Below are 18,756 nucleotides of genomic sequence, written 5' to 3' on the forward strand. Positions count from 1 at the left end.
ATAAGCCAGGGAACTGTAGGCAGGTGAGCCTTACATCAGCAGTGGGATAGTTATTGCAAGGGATTCTGAGACAGAATTTACTTGCATTTGAAAATGCAAGGACAAATTAGGAACAGTTTTGTGCATGGACAATGAGTCACACAAATTCTATTGAGTCTTTCGCAAAGTTGACCAAGAGAATTGATGAGACAAGGCAGTAGATGTTGTCTATATGGTTCCACATGGCAGGCTGGTCCTAAAGGTTAGATCACAGGGGATCCAGGGTGAGATGGCAAATTGGATACAAAATTGGTTTGGTGGAAGGAGACAGAGGGTGATAGTGTGGGGATGTTATTCAAATTGGAGGCTTGTGGCTAATAGTTCTGCTGCAGGAATCGAGGCCGGGTCCTCTGTTGTGTGTCATCTATATTAATGATTCAGATGAAAATAAATGTGCCAATGATTAGTAAGTTTGCAGATGATCTCTTATTAGTGGGATATATTTAGTATCTTCTACTGTGAAGACCAATACAAAATAATTATTTAGAATCTCTACCATTTCTCTATTTACCATTACTAATACCTCAGTCTCTTCATCTAAAACATTAATGTTTACTTGAGTTACTCTCTTTTGATACATGGAACATGTCTGTTTATATACCTTTCATGATGGAAACTGGTTCAGAAATGACCATTTTCTCTGGTACTTACAAAGGACACTAACTAATCTGAGAAAGTACATTCTGCAGATCTGGCACCCATTGGGAGAAGAAAGCAGCTTAATGATTCGGTTAGACTCCATCATCATACTTAAGGATCTATGTTAATAATGTCCACCGAAGATATTCTCTAATTGTCGTCCCTCTTCCCGTTGGCAAGAGGATATGACGCCTCGATTTGACACCAGTTTGATTGACAGAGGGACAGGCCAATGACAGTCCAGGTTGGCTCCCCGCTCTTCCCGGACCAGAGGCGTCATACGTTCATTAACCAATCCGCAAAAGAGTGTCAACGAGAGGGCGGGACTCTGGGTTGACTGGCAACGGACCGGACCAATGGGAATATGTGTAGACGGAGTGCGTCCAGGAGCACCAATGAGCTGTGAGGGGCGGGGGCTGAGCCCGGTCGCCATTGTCATTGTAGTCGGAGCCGAGACAAAAACCGCGCTTTGTTGACTGAGGGGAAACTGAGGGCGGTGAGAATGGTTTGCGGCGGTTTTACCTGCTCGAAAAACGCGCTCATCGCTTTAAACGTGGTGTACATAGTAAGTGGACTGAGGCCAAGGCCGCGTACGGAGGGGGAGGGTTAGTACTGGCGCGGCGCTTCTACCCGTCCGGGCCCGGCTCCCGGAGCATGCGCGGTACGCACCGTCCCCACCAGCTGACAGCACGAAGCCGGGACACTTCTCCAAGTCCCACCGCCGTCCCCGCTCGCTCCGACTACTGGAGCCACCTCTGCACTCTTGGCAACGAGCGCCAACAGTTCGAATTACAAACTTGATTTGCTTTCTCCACACGTTACTGTTTGGTTTTAACCTTTGATGTTTTAGATCGTTTGTCTGGAATTTGGTTTCCAGTTCATCAGGGCACAACGTGAAGTCGGTGGTGCCCTTTGCTCGACAGTTTAAAGATCAAGGACTCGTGCAAAGTCGAGAGAAAAAAAAAGATAACACTTATGAAATCTGTGCTCATTCCATGCTTTCAGACACGAGAAAACAGGAGCAAGAGAAGGTCACAAGATCACTCAATCCTGTCCCTCCATTCAATGTGGACATAGTTAATCTGAAGAAGGGTCTCAACCTGAAACGTTACCTATCCATATTCTCCATGTGTGTCCTTTTGTGCAGTTAATCTATGTTGGCTTCAACTCTATGCCAGTTGGCCATAACCCTCATTTCCTTCATTTTTCAAATATGTATCTACCTCCATCTTAATAGTCTGCTCTCCACTACCGTTGGTTGCGGAGATTTCCTGAGGTCACCCAGAATAATGGTTCTGACCCTGGGCTGTGCTGAGTTAGCTCATTGAAACTAGGCCAAAGTACTTCCCAAAGTAAACACAAGTGTTGTTAAAACTAGTTTGACACCAAGCTGTTAGATAAGAACTAAAGCTGATCTATGAACCCTGGGTGCGGTTGCAAATTGATGTGTCATGCTTTTTGTCAGGGTGATAACAATTGATGTTGTTGATGTTAATTTGTCTTCGTAAAAGTACTGTAAAGTTTTGTAAGGTGGTAAGCTTGCAACTTTTAATGAACAAAAGTATTTTACTTTTCTGGAGATACAAACAAAAAGTATTGGTTTATTATTGTCATGTGTACTGAATAGTGAAAAACTAATGGCTTACAGGTAATAATGATGGTTATTGCAGCATTGTGATATCATCTGGCCCATGTTTCCCTTACCCGTACACATCGATTTCATCTTATTTGAATGGGTAGATCAAATGTTGCTTTAAAAAAAGAAAGATAATGTGCTGGAGTAACTCAGTGGGTCAGGCAGCATCTCTGGAAAACATATATAGGTGCCGAGATCCTTTTTTCAGTCAGAAAAGGGTCCCAACCTGAAATGCCACCTATCCATGTTCTCGAGAGATGCTGCCTGACCCACTGAGTTACTCTAGCACTTTCTCTTTTTCTTGTCAACCAGCATCTGCAGCTCCTTGCTTCTACAAATGTTGCTTTAGTTCTTTTATACTGGTGGTGACAAGAGTTTTTCGATGCTGAGTTCTCGCTCGGCTTCTTAGTTGGACATTTGGATGAACTGGTCAGGATAAGACATTTTTTTTCCCCCCCAAGCTATCAAAGGAACCGCAGAGGTAGATGGATAGAGGGTAGTTTCCACCATTCTGAGAAACTAGGATAAGAGGATCTAGGAAATGTTAGGAAGTGCTTCTATCAGTGAAGAGTTGCAAAAATTCTGACCTGTTTTCTGAAAATGACAATTAATGCTCGAGCAGCTTTAGCTTTATAGCACTAAAAATAGATGGAGGAATATGGAGTTTAGGTGGGTATGATTGCTCTTTGCTATTCTCTGGTCCACTCTTCTCTTCCCACCACCCCTCTTGTTATGGCATGCAGCGATGCGACAATTGTCCTTTCCACCATCCAGGGACCCAAACCGTCTTTTCCAGCTGAAGCAGCAGTTTGCATGTGCTTCTTCCAATCTAAGGTACTGCTTTCAGTGTTCACAGTGTAGTTTCTGCATTGGAGAACCCAAACACGAATTGGGTGACTGCGATGTAGAACGCCTGCGTTCAGTCTGCAGACGGTGATCCTGAGCTTGCCGTTCAGTTGACACCGAGCCTCCCTTTAGTTTTAGTTTAGTTTATTGTCACGTGTACCAAGGTACAGTGAGAAGCTTATTTTGTTTTGTGCTATCCAGTTAGCGGAAAAGCTATACATGATTACAATCAAGCCGTCCACAGTGTATAGATGCAGAATGAAGGGAATCCTGTAGCCTTTCAGTCCGCAGCTGGTGACCCTGAGATTCCTGTTGCCTGCCACTTTAATTCCTCATTTCTTTCTGATTTATCAATCTGGCCTTCTGGACTATTCTTGGTAACAATACCATGAAAGCATCCGTTTGTTTCTTTTTTTTAAAGGCACATCTACGGTTGCCTTTCCTACCCAATCTGACCTAGATGGACCCACCAATATGGTCAATTTTTCAAATAGACACAAAATGCTCACTGGGTCAGGCAGCATCTCTGGTGAAAGATGGACTGCAAATACTGGCATGTCATCAGTGTCCACGCACAATGACAAATAAAGTAGCATGAATTTCTCAGAGTACTTTATATCCCATTTTTCAATCACTTTGCTCTTTCCCTTTTGAGAAAAGCATGAGATTACACTGAGAAGATAATTAGAGATAAAGGAATGGTTGTGACTGAAAAGCTTGAAGGAAGCTTCTTGTTGGGCCAAATAATATATAGGATGCAATGATTTTGAACAAAGATTTGCGCATTTATTTTTTATTTTGTTTTGAACCCATGGAGAATGCCTGTTGGCAGTTGTCATCTGGAGGAAAAGGCTGATCATATTGACCCTTCTCGGGCACATGTGTTACAACGCGGGTCCAGTTTTACAGCAGCACATCTCTCTCTCTGCAACTCAGCCCGTCGGTGAACCCCGCTCGTACATAAACTTGAACTAACTTCTGGCTTACTGGCGCCTGCCTTAATACAGGTAATAAATCAGGCGTTTAAATAACTGCCGGTAAGTCCTGGTCAATAGCGCTGCTCCCAAATTCAAACTTTAACCAATGGCAGGGGACTGCATCCCAGCAAGCCCCCACCCCACCCTTTGGGAACAAAGCGCTATCAGCCGCAAACTGCCGCATAAAGCAATACAAAGCGCTACAAACTTGGCGCGTAAAGGTAATGCACACAGCACTGCCGGTTTAGCGCGCAAAGGTTTAAATACTGTTGGCTTAAAGTGTGGGAATTTAAACAGAGCTGTCGGCTGCAGCGTTATAGGTTTAAATATGGCGCTACTGGCTGCAGCGCTATGGCTCTTAATTCTTTCACCAGTTTCGCTGTCCCACACTGCTGAAGTTTTGTCTGTTGATGCCAAGGCGACGAGCGGCTTCAGCTTGTTGCAGGGATGCTTGGCCTGCACCAGTGCCATCTCATTTGCTATTTCTTTCTACCAAACATTTTATATTCCATTCATCAAATCCTGCCGACTACGCCAATTGTTACAAGGGAACAGGTTCAAGGATCTGTCTAGTAGAACAGAAAAAGGCACACTCATCTGTTTAGTTGCAAATCAGATTTATTGGCAAGAGAAAGAGCAAAAAAAAACTTGTCTCAGTATGCGCGGGATCCAGTTTTACAGCAGCACACGTCTGTCTCTCTCTGCCTCCGTCAGCGGCGCTAATCGTGATGCAGCCCCTCTCATACATAAAGGTGAGCTAAGTTTACCGGCGCCTGCCTTAATACAGGTAAGAAATCGGGTGTTGAAATAACCACCGGTAAGTCGTGGCCAATAGAGCTGCTCCCAAATTCAAGTTATAACCAATAGTAGGGGACTGCATCCTAGCAGCGCCCCCCCCACCGTTGGGAACAAAGAGCTATCAGCTGCAGACTGGCGTGTAAAGCAATACACAGCGCTACAGACTTTGCGCAAAAAGGTAATACAGCGCTGCTGGTTTGGCACGCAAAGGTTTAAACTGAGCACTGTTGGCTTAATGTGTGGGGATTTAAACAGAGATGTCGGCTGCAGCGTTATGGGCTCTAAATATAGAGCTACCGGCCACAGCGCTATGGGCTATAAACAGCGCTATGGCCACAGCACCGTGGGTCACAGACTGTTTTGGAAAATTCTCGTAAAGCAACATGCTAAAGCAACTTTATTTGGTTTGAATGTTGTTTATCAGCTAATGAGGCATTTCTCTGCATAATAATAGTGGGACGTGGTAATCTTTGAAGTTTGTATCTTAGCCACATTGCTGACAGCATATCTAGACCAAAGGGCAATATTTTTGCTTTGATCCTGCAAAAGCAGTCTTTTTCATTGACATAAAGCCTTTAAACTAAATGCCTAGAGGAGATAATTTTATGTAAAGGAGAGATGAACAGAGGTGACTGAAAAGCATGATCAAAGACATGGTTCCATTGCACAAAAGGGCAAAATACACTTTTCATGATGTCGTGAAATTTTAATGTCCAGCTACACGTCAGCAGTAATATCCTGCTCTTGTTCTAACATGGTTACTCTTAAAATAATTTGGAACTCGTATTATCTGGGAACAAACCCAATTGTTCTGAAGAAGAGGCTCGACCCGAAATGTCACCCATTCCTTCTCTCCAGAGATGCTGCTTGCCTGCTGAGTTACTCCAGCATTTTGTGTCTATCTTCTTTTTATTTAATATTGCCACTTTTTGGTTTGCATGGTTGCATCTTCAGATGGAGTAAATTGTTTCATATTTCAAGATTCAGATTTTGAGTTAGTTGTATCTCAAATGTTATTGAGTTATACTTTTTTTAATGCACCTCTTCCAGAAAGGTTTATGCAATCTCTGGTCTCCCTCTTTATAAAAACATTCCTTTGAAACGAGAAGAGTGCACAGTTAGGATGCTATCCATTGCATTTGTTTACCCACATATCCAGTGACTACTGCACATTATTAGTCCTGATCATTAATTGCTGGGGGAACTGGTAGATGCTGGGCATTTTCTTTTCCTTCAAATGCAGGTATCCCAGTGTGATGTGGTTGGATCTGATTCTTGTTCCCAATTTTTTTTTTTTTTTTTTTTTTTTTCTTCCTTCTTGTTTGCAGTTGGTTGGACTGTTACTTATCGGAGTGGCGGGATGGGGGAAAAGTTATGGCATTGTTTCCAGCATAAATATCATTGGCGGAGTCATTGCTGTAGGAGTGTTCCTCCTACTCATTGCTGTTGTCGGACTTATCGGAGCAGTGAACCACCATCAAGTCATGCTGTTCTTTGTATCCTTTTAATGCGTTTCTGTAGTATTAAAATTGAATTTTTAGTATGATTGCTGTGTCTTGCCATTGTAATTTTAATTCCTGTTTTTCCCCCCCCCCCCCCCCCCACCCCCCCCTCCTCAAAGTGAGTTGGTCTTTGGGTCTGAATTTACTTTTCTGCTCCTCTACACTAAATACATAGTAATATTAGTATTATATATTATTTTATTTGTCCCTTCTCTGTCGAAAATGGCCACTGAAAGTTTGCAACATGGTTATTGAAGACATTCAAATCTGCATGGAATTATCTGGCCTGAATTCACAGAACTTTACTCGGAGTGGAGATTCAAGAACCAGAGGACATGGGTTTAAGGTGAGAGGGGAAAGATTTAATAGGAACCTGAGGGTAGGTGGGTGTATGGAACGAGCTACCAAAGAAAGTACTATAACATTTAAAAAACATTTGGTCAGTCACTTGGATAGGAAAGGGTTTTGAGGGATTGGGCCAAAAGTGGGCAGGTAGGGCTAGCGTAGATGAGCTTTTTTGGTCAGCATGGGCAAGTTGGGCCGAAGGGCTGTATGACTATGTTCAGATCTCAGCAGGCTGGGTTGAAATTCATAAACACAAGTTTGAAAATGGGAACTCTACCCTAAATGTCACCTATCCATGTTCTCCAGAGCAATTTTGCTCAATTGTGAGCAATTTTGGGCATCATATCTGAGGAAGGATGTGCTGGCTCTGGAGAGGGTACAGAGGAGGTTTACAAGAATGATCCCAGGAATGAGTGGGTTAACATATGAGCATTTGACGGCACTGGGCCTGTACTCGCTGGAATTTAGAAGAATGAGGGGGACCTCATTGAAATATACAGAATAGTGAAAGGCTTGGAAAGAGTGGATGTAGAGAGGATGTTTCCAATAATGGGAGAGTCTTGTACTAGCCTCAGAATTAAAGGACGTTCCTTTAGGAAGAAGATGAGGATTTTTTTTTAGTCGGAGGGTGGTGAATCTGTGGATTTCTTTGCCACAGGAAGCTTTGGAGGCCAGGTCAGTGGATATTTTTAGGGCAGAGATAGATTCTTGTCTAGTATGAGTGTCTGGAGTTATGGGGAGAAGGCAGGAGAATGGGGTTAGAAATAGATTGGCCATGATTGAATGGCGGAGTAGACTTGATGGGCCGAATAGCCTAATTCTGCTCCTGTCACTTATGACCTTGTAAGATGCTGCCTGGCCCGTTGAGTTACTCCAGCACTTTGTTTTTGTAAACCAGCATCTACACTTCCTTATATCATTGTGTGCTTCTTTTTGGGGGAAGTTATGATGTGGGGGAGGGTGAAGAAAATAATCCTTAAAATAAATATCTGAAAGGAACTGCACAGAATCTTGCTTAAACCTTCCATCAAAGAAGCTGTCATTGTTTGAAATCGGACTGATTACTGTAATCCCTGTCGCAATATTGAGTGTAGCTTTTCTGAGTCGTATCCCATGCCAGAAAATAAGAAGCTGCTGTTCTGCTTAATCCCGTGCTGGAGATATTCTATCAATATTATAGTAATCAACTGCAACACAAGTACGTCTGTGACGTGCTGGTGCTTCAGTAATTGTTTGCAAGATGTGAGCTTTGCAGACCACACTAGCATTTTATTGCCTTTGAATGGAGTGACTTGCTGGGCCACGTCAGATTTACAGCAATGCACACTCTGCAGTCGTGTACAAGTGGCACTGGGTGAGATTTTTTCCTAATGGGCTTTTTATTTAAGGCGTTTATAGTACTTTCAGGAGCCAGATTAAGTTTTATGACAATCCAAGTGTTCCTTATTATTTTCCCAATTCTTACCTATTTAAATTCCACACTGTCTTGCCTCTGATTTGTTTGTCCGACCCTATGGATTACTAATCCAGTAATTTAACAGCAGTGCCGTAGTGGCACAGTAGTCACTTGTGAACAGTTTGGCTCCTGTACCTGCTTTTTATTGCAGATTTATTTAATTAACTGAATTTGTTCCCCATAATGGGACTTGAGCTTGATCATCTTTGGATTACTGTTCCCACAACGTAACCAATGTGCACTAGACCCTGTGTAGTGCAGTATATGGGTGAAATATTTCCCTTTGCAGACACGTACACGCCTGAAGAGTATTTGAGGTGTGTTAGTTACCCAATTAGAGATTTGAGCTGTAGCTCAATGTTGTAATATTTATTTAAATACGACTTTTGCTACAATATGTAGATCTAATTAATGGTTAAACTTCATGTATATTGACTAAGAAACCGGTTTATCGAAACAATGCATGATATTAAATTGCTCTGATATAACAGAAGGCTTTGAGAGCTCCGTGATGCACCGTGTATACTCGTATCATTTCACATTAAATTAGCTTCTGCTAGATTAAAGTAGTAATGGGAAATCTTGGGGAGTTTAATGTATTTCCAGTGACATTTGGGTTCAAGTATATCGAAAGATTTGTCCTCATTTAACCAGTACCCTTTCTTGTCTTAAAACACTTGTAACACGGGTAAAAATTGACTTTATTAAATGTCAGAAATAGCCTTCGCGACTGGCTTTGTGTACAGCGTTTGAGCTGATCTTTGAGCATTTATTTTCATTCATTATTCCTCCTACGCATCCTTAACTTTGTTTTCACTTCAGTACATGGTGATTTTATTCCTGGTCTTTGTGATTCAGTTTGGAGTTTCTTGTTCCTGTCTGGCACTCAACCGAAGTCAGCAGGTAAGTTTCACGCTAAGATATTAAGTGTAGTGCTTGCCTTTGTGAAGCCTGATTGCACAGCAGCTTCACAAATGATGCATATGATTTTTTTCAAACTCGGCAGGCAACATGCCTGACCTGCTGCTTGTTTTTATTTAGTGATTTAGTGTTTTAAAGTATTCTGATGATTTCGTGCCTTTCATTACAGCTAGACAGGCCTATGCTCTGGACTGTTCAAGAATATATATTATACAGTGCATAATTTTCCTTTTCTTTTTTGAAGTTCTCCTAGAAATTGAGTTCGGCTCTTATCCTTGTCAAATACCTGACCCACGGAGTTTCTCATCATGTTCTGTTTTGATTATTTAAGACTTTTATTGTTCTGATCCTGGTGCATGTGACAATTAAACACTCTTGAGAATCCTTTTCATGTTCCAAAAACCAGAACCATACCTCTGTCCTGGCTGACAACTGCTTTCATAGCAGATTAATGCATTTTTAAAATAAGATGTAAACAGAACAAGCTCAATCAAACTGAGAGGACAACAAATGCCTCCATTTGCACCAGTACACTGTCTTGCACACAATCTGGTGGAGTTTTACTGATTTACTGCCTCGGCCCCGTACATTTTTTTTGCAAACTGGCTTATTCCAAATAAGTCTCTCAAATTGTTACTTTGGCTTAGATGTTTGGAACATTTTTGCATATTCCAGATATTTAAGGAAGTGATGATTGATGCCACGAGATTACATTGGGGATAATCAGCCATGATCACATTGAATGGTGGCGCTGGCTCAAAGGGCCTACTCCTACACCTATGTGACTGGTTTCATTTCAACCACATTCTACCCCGCCTACTGGGAATGCTGCCTACTCTAGACGTGCGGTGATACACTTTGGTAATGGCTGTGTCTGGGAGCTGGTGTGCACTGAAACTTTTTTTTTTTTTACGTAGGAACACTTACTAAAATTGACCTGGAACGGAATGTCAAATACAACCAGGCAAGATCTAGAACATCAACTGAACTGCTGTGGATTTATGAATGATACAGAAAATAGTGCTATTTATGGCTCTGATTATCACATGTGTACAGCAGTGAGTATTTTTTTACATTGGATTATTGAATTTATTTAGAAATGCTTGAAAGGACAGAGCAAGCATGCATTAAGATCATGTGATAGGAGTAGAATTGGGCCATTCTCTCCAAGTCTACTTCGCCATTCAATCATGGCTGATCAATCTCACCCGCATAACCCCATTCTCCTGCCTTCTCCCCATAACCTCTGATACCTGTACTAATGAAGAATCTATCTCTGCCTTAAATATATTCACTGACTTGGCCTCCACAGCCTTCTGTGGCAATGAATTCCACAGATTCACCACCCTCTGACTAAATAAATTCCTCCTCAACTCCTTCCTAAAAGAATGCCCTTTAAATCTGAGGCTATGGCCTAGACTCTCCCACTAGTGGAAACGTCCTCTCCACAAGTTTTTCACTATTCAGTACATTTCAATGATGTTTCTCTCTCCCCCCCCCCCCCCCCCCCCCCCCCCCCCCCATTCTTCTAAACTCCAGCGAGTACAGCCGCAATGCCGTCAAATGCTCATATGTTAACCTACTCATTCCTAAGATAATTCTTGTAAACCTCCTCTGGACCCTCTCCAGAGCCAGCACATCATTCCTCACTTATGTGCCCAAAACTGCTCACAATACTCCAAATGCGGCCTGACCAGCACCTTGTAGAGCCTCGGCATTACATCCCTGTTTTTGTATACAAGCCCCCTCGAAATAAATGCCAGTGTTTGCTTTCTTTACTACCAATTCGACTTGCAGATTAACGTTTTGGGAATCCTGCACCAGCACTTCCAAGTCCCTTTGCACCTCTGATTTCTGGATTCTTTCCCCATTTAGGAAAAAAATCTATGCCTTTATTCCTACGACCAAAATGCACGACTGCACACTTTGCTACACTATATTCCATCTGCTGCTTCTTTGCCCACTCTCCCAAACTCTCCAAACCCTTCTGCAAAGTCCCTGCTTTCTCTACACCACCTAATTATTGGGTAACATGGTTTACATTTAACCCTTCAAAGATCAAGAAAATGTATTCCTATGGCAACCCTGTCCCATGTCCTTTGTGGTCTGAACGATCACATTTTGCACTAGTGCTTATTTGGAATGGAATGCCTGTACTTTTGGGTCCCCCTAAAAGGGGCTTGGATGTATTGTGCAACTGCAAGTCTTTTTACAAGGAGAAAATGAGGGGCTGAAAGTTTCCCAAATCTCTTTGCCTCAAACCAGAGTTAAAACAAGTCAATAAATGACAATGCTGGAATAACTCATGGGGTCAGGCAGCATCTCCTGAGAACATGGATAGGTGATGTTTCAGGACACTCGGTCTGAAGAAGAGTCCCGATTGGAAACGTCACTTATCCATGTTCTCCAGCGATGCTACCTGACCTGCTGAGATACTCCAGCACTTAGTCTTTTTGTAAACCAGGATCTGCAGTTCCTCGTTTCTACATTAAAACAAGTAATTTTATGTAAACTCTCCCTCCCTGTTCAACCCAAGTATATTTGTGGCATTGGGGTAGAGTTCGAAAGGAATCGGTTTGAGCTGTTTAACATGTTTGGAAAATAGTAAACTTGGTAAAGAAGCTTCCTTGTTAAAAATACAAACTACTGTAGGAACTCAACGAGTCAGGCAGCACCTGGGAAGAGAATAGACGGGTGACGTTGCAGGTCGGATCTCCTGATCTGAAGTCACCTATCCATTCTTCAAATGCTGTCTGACGCACTGACTTCCTCCAACACTTTGTGTTTGTTTTATTCAACCTTCCAGCAGTTTCTTGTCTCTGTTGCCTTGTTGAGTGTGCTTGTGTAATTCATCTGGAAAGTGGTCATAGAAACTAGGTGCAGGAGTAGGCCATTCGGCCCTTCGAGCCTGCACCGCCATTCAATATGATCATGGCTGATCATCCAACTCGGTATCCCGTACCTGCCTTCTCTCCATACCCTCTGATCCCCTTGGCCACAAGGGCCACATCTAACTCCCTCTTAAATATAGCCAATGAACTGGCCTCAACTACCCTCTGTGGCAGAGAGTTCCAGAGATTCACCACTCTCTGTGTGAAAAAAGTTCTCCTCATCTCGGTTTTAAAGGATTTCCCCCTTATCCTTAAGCTGTGACCCCTTGTCCTGGACTTCCCCAACATCGGGAACAATCTTCCTGCATCTAGCCTGTCCAACCCCTTAAGAATTTTGTAAGTTTCTATAAGATCCCCTCTCAATCTCCTAAATTCTAGAGAGTATAAACCAAGTCTATCCAGTCTTTCTTCATAAGACAGTCCTGACATCCCAGGAATCAGTCTGGTGAACCTTCTCTGCGCTCCCTCTATGGCAATAATGTCCTTCCTCAGATTTGGAGACCAAAACTGTACGCAATACTCCAGGTGTGGTCTCACCAAGACCCTGTACAACTGCAGTAGAACCTCCCTGCTCCTATACTCGAATCCTTTTGCTATGAAAGCTAACATACCATTCGCTTCCTTCACTGCCTGCTGCACCTGCATGCCTACTTTCAATGACTGGTGTACCATGACATCCAGGTCTCGCTGCATCTCCCCTTTTCCTAATCGGCCACCATTTAGATAATAGTCTGCTTTCCTGTTTTTGCCACCAAAATGGATAACCTCACATTTATCCACATTATACTGCATCTGCCAAACATTTGCCCACTCACCCAGCCTATCCAAGTCGCCTTGCAGTCTCCTAGCACCCTCCTCACAGCTAACACTGCCCCCCAGCTTAGTGTCATCCGCAAATTTGGAGATATTGCCTTCAATTCCCTCATCCAGATCATTAATATATATTGTAAATAGCTGGGGTCCCAGCACTGAGCCTTGCGGCACCCCACTAATCACTGCCTGCCATTGTGAAAAGGACCCGTTTACTCCTACTCTTTGCTTCCTGTTTGCCAGCCAGTTCTCTATCCACATCAATACTGAACCCCCAATGCCGTGTGCTTTAAGTTTGTATACTAATCTCTTATGTGGGACCCTGTCGAAAGCCTTCTGGAAGTCCAGATACACCACATCCACTGGTTCTCCCCTATCCCCGCTACTAGTTACATCCTCAAAAAATTCTATAAGATTCGTCAGACATGATTTACCTTTCGTAAATCCATGCTGACTTTGTCCAATGATTTCACCACTTTCCAAATGTGCTGCTATCCCATCTTTAATAACTGACTCTAGCAGTTTCCCCACTACCGATGTTAGACTAATTGGTCTGTAATTCCCCGTTTTCTCTCTCTCTCCCTTCCTAAAAAGTGGGGTTACGTTTGCTACCTGCCAATCCTCCGGAACTACTCCAGAATCTAAAGAGTTTTGAAAGATTATTACTAATGCATCCAGTATTTCTGGAGCTACTTCCTTAAGTACTCTGGGATGCAGCCTATCTGGCCCTGGGGATTTATCTGCCTTTAATCCATTCAATTTACCCAACACCACTTCCCGACTAAGCTGGATTTCACTCAATTCCTCCAACTCCTTTGACCCGCGGTCCCCTGCTATTTCCGGCAGATTATTTATGTCTTCCTTAGTGAAGACGGAACCAAAGTAGTTATTCAATTGGTCCGCCATATCCTTGTTCCCCATGATCAACTCGCCTGTTTCTGACTGCAAGGGACCTACATTTGTTTTAACTAATCTTTTTCTTTTCACATGTCTATAAAAACTTTCAAGTTTTAAATATCCACATCTGTACTTTTCCCTTGTGACAGTCCTGCAAAAATAATTGCGAAACGTGTGGCGATGTCATGCTGACACATGCCGGAGAGGCTTTGAGGATCCTCGGAGGCGTGGGTCTTTTCTTCAGCTTCACTGAGGTGAGATTTATGGTCTTCTGATGTTGCATTCACCTCTTCCAAAGCAGTTTGTGGAGGTGCAATTTAATAGGGATTTCTCCTCAGCCACTAAATCATTGTTGTCCTTTTATCCCAGTATTAAATTCCAAAACTTGCAAATAACACTGAGCTACCAAAAATCCTGCTTTATATGATTGTCTTCTTCCTTTTGGATATATCTGAAATTTAAAACTGGACCCTGAGAATCTCTGACATGTGCACCCTGTACAAAATACATTGCAGTCATTTACCTAGACCACACCCTCAATCTGAGAACTCTATCAGCAGGGAGGCAGTTCTGAGGTATGGAAATGCTACTTTTTTCTGACCCTTTTTTAAAATTCATGTGGTTATTTATGGATGGTGCTATTGAGACCATGTTTTGTATGATTGTTCTGGGATATCCATGTTAACTCTGCCATTATCTTTTTTGTGTGCTCAGGAGTTTCATTTCTGTTTGAGGGGTAAAAAATGACTTGTCAGGGAAAGAATATAATGTTGATGATAACACGTGCTTAAAGTTTTCTCCTCTTCCATCAGATCCTCGGAGTTTGGCTTGCAATGCGGTTTAGGAACCAGAAAGACCCCCGAGCAAATCCTAGTGCCTTTTTGTAGGATCCTCCTCCATTCTCATGACAGTTATCTGCTCGACAAAGTTATCTTTCCCAGGGGTTATTTTCATCAAAACCTAATCGATTTTAAAAGCAGAATAATCTTCACCAATGCATGATGGGATGGAGCAAAATGGCCAAACTGCATGGATTATCTTGGTGCTGTGGCTGATTAGACTCTGAAATCTGAACCAAAGCTTCCTTCCTTGACGTGAAGTTCTTGCTGCTTGCATTACGTGCTCTGCTAGCGTGTAAGACCAGGACTTGAGAAAATGTGCAGTGTTGAGATAATTTTAGAAATTAATACGGCGCTTCTGTTTCTTTATTATGCAGTTATAAGTGCCAGACATTATTGCATAATTACAGCAACTATTGATGTTTAGCTAGTATTTTGTTAAGAGGACAAATAATTGAAGGGGGGGGGGACTGGGAGGAGGCAATAATTTAATCTCTCCTAACTTTTAATTGAATGAAAAGTGTTTTTATTTTGTTGAACTTTTACCCGCAACACATCAGAGTTTAAATTTGATGGTAACTAAATTTTGAATTTCCCAGCAAGACTGGCCATATTGATTTCACGCAATTATTCCTTTGATTAATCTTTGGTCAAAGCATAAGATGATTCTATCCTCTGGCTGATGTCTAACTAAATATGTATGACAAATTCTGGTGGTTGATTTGTGGTGTGGCAGCTGCAACAGAGGAGGAAATGTGAAAAATGTGAATACCCGACTTAAGTTTTTGTTTTCCAAGTCCTGGTTTAACTTTTTGTCATAATGTTCATGTCAATTACCCATGTTTAATGTATAGCTAGACATACAATACTACTGATTTTTTTTTCTCAATTTTTATAATTGAGGGAGCATTCAAATGATGTTTGGAGCTACATTTGATTTTTGTCAGGGTATCTTAAGATCTCTCAAAGTTGAGGGCATACCGCTTCCTGTTGTGTTAGGTGTTTTCCATAGAACTGGTAAAAGCCTTGTCTTGCAGCGGCATTAAGTATTTGATGCTGTAAGTAATATTTCTGCAGCAAAAATATTAGGTGTTTGGTGTATGTTTGTAAGCAATTTCAGAAAACCTTTTGTTATCAGGTTGAATGTTATGAGAATTGTCTTGTCGAGCTAGTGAGCAAAGCAAAGTGAAGTATATCAGTATTTTAGGGGTAGGATAATTTAAGATAATCTAATAAAATCCTGGTTTGGGGATGTATATGTTAGCTTCAACTTGTTGTAATGTCACTAGTCAAAGCATAGTAACCAGATGTGATTTGAGATGTGCAAGTACCAGTGTGATCCTCTTCTACAAACAAGAGAAATGTCACTTATTTTTAAACCAAGATCTTCTGTCATTTTGTTCATCTTTTCAGTTTTTTTCACTAACGGGGGCAGGATGCAAGACTTGTTTGGAGTGAAGTGTTCAGATGTTATATACTGTAGTTCACTGGTTCTTGCACAAATGACCATGATCTTTTGAAGTTTACAAAGGTAGTGACAGCCCAGGGAGTAGCCCTTCAGGTCTAAACAAAGGGACTTAAATCGCAAAGTAAATGATCTTTAGCTACGTGCACATTTTTTGCATGCAAACTGACCTGTATTTGGTGAGGATTGTTGAGACTGAAGAAGCAGTGATTTGGCCTATTTCATCTTGTACCTGAAGTGTTTATAGCATTAGTGAAAGCAGCTATATTGAGAAACTGATCCTGACCCTGGTTTGATGTACTAAGTGCAGTTTGATCTAGTGTACATTTATCACATGTGCAGCAAACCTATGATTTCTTACCAAGTTCTTACATTTTTCATTTAAATGAGTGAAGGAAAGTCCAAGTCCTATGTATCAATGTTGTTGGGCTACATCTTGTTAGAATATCTGAATTTGGCCTTTTAAACAAAAGCTAGAAATAAATAGGCAGCATCAATGATAGTAACAATTAACCTATTGGATTAAAATGGTTTTGAATAATTTAAGGTCCCTGAAGTAAAGGAAACATTTTAACATTCTAGCTTAAAGTACTGTTGTGCAAAATATTACATGCAGCAGCTCACCTGGGAATGGGTAGTAATCTCAATCTTATAGTCTGGCAATAATTTTCAATCCTTCAAGGTTATGAACAAATTTCCTGCAGTGTTCCACCAATAACATACATTACATTATTTAAGTTTGTAACCTTAAAAAAAAAAAATTAACATTCATTGTACATTTCAGTTAATTTTATGTAATTATGAGTGTTGACACTTTTGGCCTTTGATGGGAATATTAGCTTGATTGGAATCTTAAACAAGACACCAGGAAAGTGTATTTTAAGTTTAGAGATATTTGAAATTCTATTAAGTTTTGCCCCCCCCCCCCCCCCCCCCCCCCCCATATGCACTTTACAAGAAAAATGCAAAAGGTGCAAATCTGTTGTGTACTGGTACTTAAATCAAGACCAGAGTCTGGCATAGGCCAGTAGCACTAGATAGAATCCAGTACAACATGGAGATGGGTGGAGCATCAATTATACCAGCAATGAGTTGCCTCTGGATTATTGTATTAGTGGATTTGAAGAATTATTGCCCCTGCTCTCCAAGGTGTAAAAAAGCAGTCTTTTTGACATAAGAGATCAAGGTTGTCCATGTATGCAGAGGTTGCATACGAGTCAGTTGACGTATTCCAGACAAGGTGGTGGGTGAGGTCCTGTCTGCGGCCTCCATTTTGAACAAGCCCGATAATAGATTAAGTGAGAAACTTGAACTAAAGTTGTGAACATGTGAACCCAATGGGGGTCCATCATGGTTTCTGGCCTTCCTGAGCTCCTGGAAATAGGGACAGGAATGATCTTGTTCTGTGCACAGAGGACAGTTGTTTGGGACTCATTTTCTGCAGCCTGAAGATTTTCTGATGGTAGGGGCAGCCATTATCTGAATCTGCCTAAATGCTCAGGATTATTTCTGCTCTGAAAAGTCCGGCTGGATATTGTGTAGACATGAGCTGGATTTCAAGTATTCAGAACACAAACTGCATTCAAATGTTTTGTGCAAAATGAAGTGCAAACAAACTTTCTGTAATAAATGCTTTACTAATTCACAAACACTTTATAGCATTAGGCAGTGAAACATTTTTGGGATGTGGGTGGCAACTGAGCCTGGGTTTTGGGAGGTAGGGCTTGGGGTCTTGCAATACCGATTCAGATTTCCACCATTCCCTGCCTTCAGTCAGCAGTGTAACCCTGGGAGGCGAGTAAGAAAGTTTCAATATTTCCTTGAGCAGAAATTAAGGGACACAAAATTATCCATCGAGATTTGGGAGGCATCTTGTGACATAGGATATTTGGCCCATTCATCCATGCCAGCTTTGAGCAATCCTATTTTTGTTTTCTCACATTTCCAACAACTCAACTATGATTCTTCTACCAACCACCTAATTATCCCAACTAGGGATAATTGACGGTAACTACTATCACCACCCAGCATGTCTGGGAGGAAACTGGAGCACCCAGGCAAACCCATGTCACAGGTACAACTCCACCTGTGCCACCACAGGTCAGGCCACAACCAGGATCGTGGAGGCAGCAGTCCTCTGCTTCTGCCCCCATGACTCAGAAAAAAACAATGTACGGCGAGTGCTAGAAGTCTACAACCTCCTTTGCAAATAGCAAGTCCTCCCAGGTGAAATTAAAAGTATCAAGGGATATTGGAAAACATTGAGAAACAATACAGGCCCAGGAGCATCTGTTGTCCTTTGTTCTAATACATTCTTGCTGCATATTGTGTAAAATACACAAGTGTAAATAACAAACTTTAAATGCCATTAAAACTGGGTATGATCACGTGTTCACTATAAAATGGCTGCCCTCCAATGGTGGGCACAAGTGTCGGATTTCAGAGCCACCGTGCACTTTGTTTGGGCCAGACAACGTAGAGCCTGCTTCAAATGCAGCAGGTATCAAAACATAAGGCAATGAGCAAAAAAAAATGGAAGAGTCACTGAAAAAGTTATATCTCAATTCCAAAACAGATGCCATGTTGGTAATTTGCATTTAAATCAGAAGATGACTCAGAACAGCTTGATGACCACACTTTCTCTGCAACAGCCAAATGTCAGTAATCATATTCTGATGCCTCTTAATCTTTGAGA

General features: G+C 41.8%; 1 protein-coding gene across 2 annotated transcripts; it reads left to right on the forward strand.

Moving 5' to 3' along the window:
* The first annotated feature begins 1,075 nt into the window (after positions 1-1,075).
* tspan31 (tetraspanin 31) lies at positions 1,076-17,712 on the forward strand. 2 transcript variants are annotated; one of them, XM_055664608.1, is made up of 7 exons: positions 1,076-1,243; positions 6,264-6,431; positions 9,061-9,141; positions 10,077-10,217; positions 13,907-14,011; positions 14,570-14,613; positions 16,995-17,712. In XM_055664608.1, exons 1-7 carry the CDS (start codon positions 1,181-1,183, stop codon positions 17,059-17,061), a joined length of 669 nt encoding a protein of 222 aa, XP_055520583.1. In that variant the 5' UTR covers positions 1,076-1,180; the 3' UTR covers positions 17,062-17,712. The 2 variants fall into 2 exon arrangements, with proteins under 2 accessions (XP_055520583.1, XP_055520584.1); XM_055664609.1 differs by lacking the exon at positions 16,995-17,712 and having other exon boundaries at positions 1,077-1,243; positions 14,570-16,889.
* Positions 17,713-18,756: the final 1,044 nt, after the last annotated feature.

This window comes from Leucoraja erinacea, chromosome 40 (genome assembly GCF_028641065.1).
Source record: "Leucoraja erinacea ecotype New England chromosome 40, Leri_hhj_1, whole genome shotgun sequence".
NCBI lineage: Eukaryota > Metazoa > Chordata > Chondrichthyes > Rajiformes > Rajidae > Leucoraja > Leucoraja erinaceus.